The following is a 1,501-nucleotide window of genomic DNA, read 5'->3' on the forward strand; positions in this document are numbered from 1 at the left end:
CGTCGTAAATCAAACCTGAAAAATCATCATAAAATCCATACAGGAGAGAAACCTTACAAATGTAATGAATGTGATAAAGCCTTCAGTGAAAAGTCATACCTTACATGTCACCAGCGAATTCATACTGGAGAGAAACCATACAAATGTAATGACTGTGGCAAGCTCTTCTGTCACAAATCTAACCTTAAAAATCATCATAAAATCCATACAGGAGAGAAACCTTACAAATGTAATGAATGTGACAAGACCTTCAGAGAAAAAACATCCCTTACACATCACCAGCGAATTCATACTGGAGAGAAACCATACAAATGTAATGAGTGCGGCAAGGCCTTCAGTTTAAAATTATCCCTTAAAAGTCATCAAAGAACCCACACTGGAGAGAAACCTTACCAATGTAATGTATGTGGTAAGGTCTTTAGCCACTTTTCATCCCTTGTACACCATCAGAGAACTCATTTGTGAGAGACTGCAAACTCTTGGAGGGTGGCAAGCCTTCATTATAAATTTTACCATTAATTAGTGTCACAGAGTAAGCTAAAGAGAAATGAAGTGTAATGTGTGTGGCTTTATCCAGGCCTAACCACTCACTACTCACCTAAAGGTACATCTTTAATAAAACTACATAAATGAAATGTTTATCATGTGGCTAATACCCAAAGACCATTACTTTGGAAGTCAGAGTTTGCACAAGAAATAAATCAGTCTCTAGTTCTCCAGTATTTAATGTCTGATGTTACATGGTGAAGAGTAACTATAAACCAAAGTTCACTGACTGGCATGACATGACACTTAACCATGACCACTTACCATGTAAGGACATATGGACATGGTCAGTGATACTTAGGTTATTATTTGAGGTTCATTATTTCATTAAGGTTCTTGGAAACACTACTTTTTGTAACTTTCAGCCTGAACTTTGAAATGTCTTCACATGCTGTCCTTACTGACCTTTCTTGGTGGTGTCTGGGAAAGAATCTATAGAACAATAGGTCTCAATTGACCACTGAGAATCATTTCTGTCTTATTTCTTTGAAGAAAAAGGATGCCACTTTTGGAGATTAAAGGTTATTTTGGTTTGGTTTGGTTTGGTTTTTTTCTATTTTCATGAAGACTCTGTAACCCAGGGTAAAGTGCACTGGTGTGATCATAATCCACTGCACACACTAATTCATCGGCTCCAGCTAGCCTGTGCCCTCTGCCTCTCACCTGGGACTACAGGTACACTATATTTAGTCAAGCTGATGTTTCTTAATTTGTTTGGGGGAGTAATGTCTCACTGTGTTACCCAGGCTAGTTTCAAACTTTCAATTCTAGCAATTCTGCCAACCTGGTCTCCCAGCATACTGGGATTGCAGATGTGAGTCATTGTGCCTTTTTCCTTTATGATTAATATTGTCAGGCCAGGCATGGTGGCTCACACCTGTAATCCTAGCACTCCGGGAGGCTGAGGTGGGTGGATTACTTGAGCTCATGAGTTTGAGACCAGCCTGGGCAAGAA

At 39.2% G+C, this 1,501-nt stretch overlaps 1 protein-coding gene across 1 annotated transcript in view; it reads left to right on the forward strand.

The window, feature by feature from the left end:
• The window catches only part of LOC100945328 (zinc finger protein 665-like), a 10,265-nt gene extending 9,389 nt beyond the window's left edge, over positions 1-876 (forward strand). The window contains exon 4 of the mRNA XM_023507956.1: positions 80-876. Coding sequence (XP_023363724.1) covers positions 80-465 — 386 coding nt within the window. The 3' untranslated portion in view covers positions 466-876. The remainder of the gene's footprint in view (positions 1-79) is intronic.
• Positions 877-1,501: the final 625 nt, after the last annotated feature.

The sequence above is a fragment of the Otolemur garnettii genome, unplaced genomic scaffold (genome assembly GCF_000181295.1).
Source record: "Otolemur garnettii isolate 467f Iridium unplaced genomic scaffold, OtoGar3 scaffold00212, whole genome shotgun sequence".
In the NCBI taxonomy this organism is placed as follows: domain Eukaryota; kingdom Metazoa; phylum Chordata; class Mammalia; order Primates; family Galagidae; genus Otolemur; species Otolemur garnettii.